Raw genomic sequence first — 741 nt, forward strand, 5'->3', positions numbered from 1 at the left:
TGTGTTAGTCCCATCTTCCGTCTCTTCAGAGTCCACTTCGGTAGGCACATCAGATGATTCTCCGCCTGGCTCTTCGGCCGGCTCATCAAAAGGGACTGCGGACGGCTCTGCTGGAGATCCTTCGGCCGTCCCTTCGGAAAACCCTTCAGAATGTCCCTCAGACGACCCTTCGGACGACCCTTCGGATGCCACTGCCGAAGCGACAGTGACCTGCTTCAACACTTTCGAGGCACACAACTCAGACTTTTTAGGACACCGAACATAACCGCTGGAGAATGTCACATTAGATGTCACATTTCTTCCCTCAGGGCAATTATGCCATTGGTCGTCACCAACAAAACGCACCTGAAGAGTATCTGGCTCACAATTCACCTCAACACAAATATCAGCTATCGCATTCAATATATTTTTCATTCTTAGACCCGTGCCTCTGACACACCGTGAGTTAGGTCCAATACGACTTCCCAGCATTACATGAGGATGACCATCAGTGCAACCCGTATTCGAGAAGACACGTATGTAAGGGCAGAAATCAAGCAGTTCATTGGGGCCACCCCTGTTGCTCTGAGAAAAGTACCGGTATTGTACTGGCAGTGAAGACGAGTACGAGTAAATTGCACATGACCCTAACCCACCACGGTCAGCGGTACAAACATTTTCACCCTTGGGTGTTGAAGATGTACAAAACACATCAGGAAAGTTGCTCCTTCCATTCTCTACACACCTCTTTTCCAGAAAATC

The 741-nt window shown here is 49.0% G+C and overlaps 1 protein-coding gene across 1 annotated transcript in view; it reads right to left on the bottom strand.

Moving 5' to 3' along the window:
• TEOVI_000248900 (Leishmanolysin, putative) overlaps positions 1-414 on the bottom strand; it is a gene marked incomplete at both ends in the record, with an annotated part of 432 nt that extends 18 nt beyond the window's left edge. Inside the window, one exon of the mRNA XM_067225559.1 lies at positions 1-414. Within this exon, the coding sequence (XP_067081660.1) occupies positions 1-414 (414 nt within the window).
• Between the last annotated feature and the right edge of the window lie 327 nt (positions 415-741).

This window comes from Trypanosoma equiperdum, assembly GCF_001457755.1.
Source record: "Trypanosoma equiperdum strain OVI genome assembly, contig: ctg_559, whole genome shotgun sequence".
Taxonomy (NCBI): domain Eukaryota; phylum Euglenozoa; class Kinetoplastea; order Trypanosomatida; family Trypanosomatidae; genus Trypanosoma; species Trypanosoma equiperdum.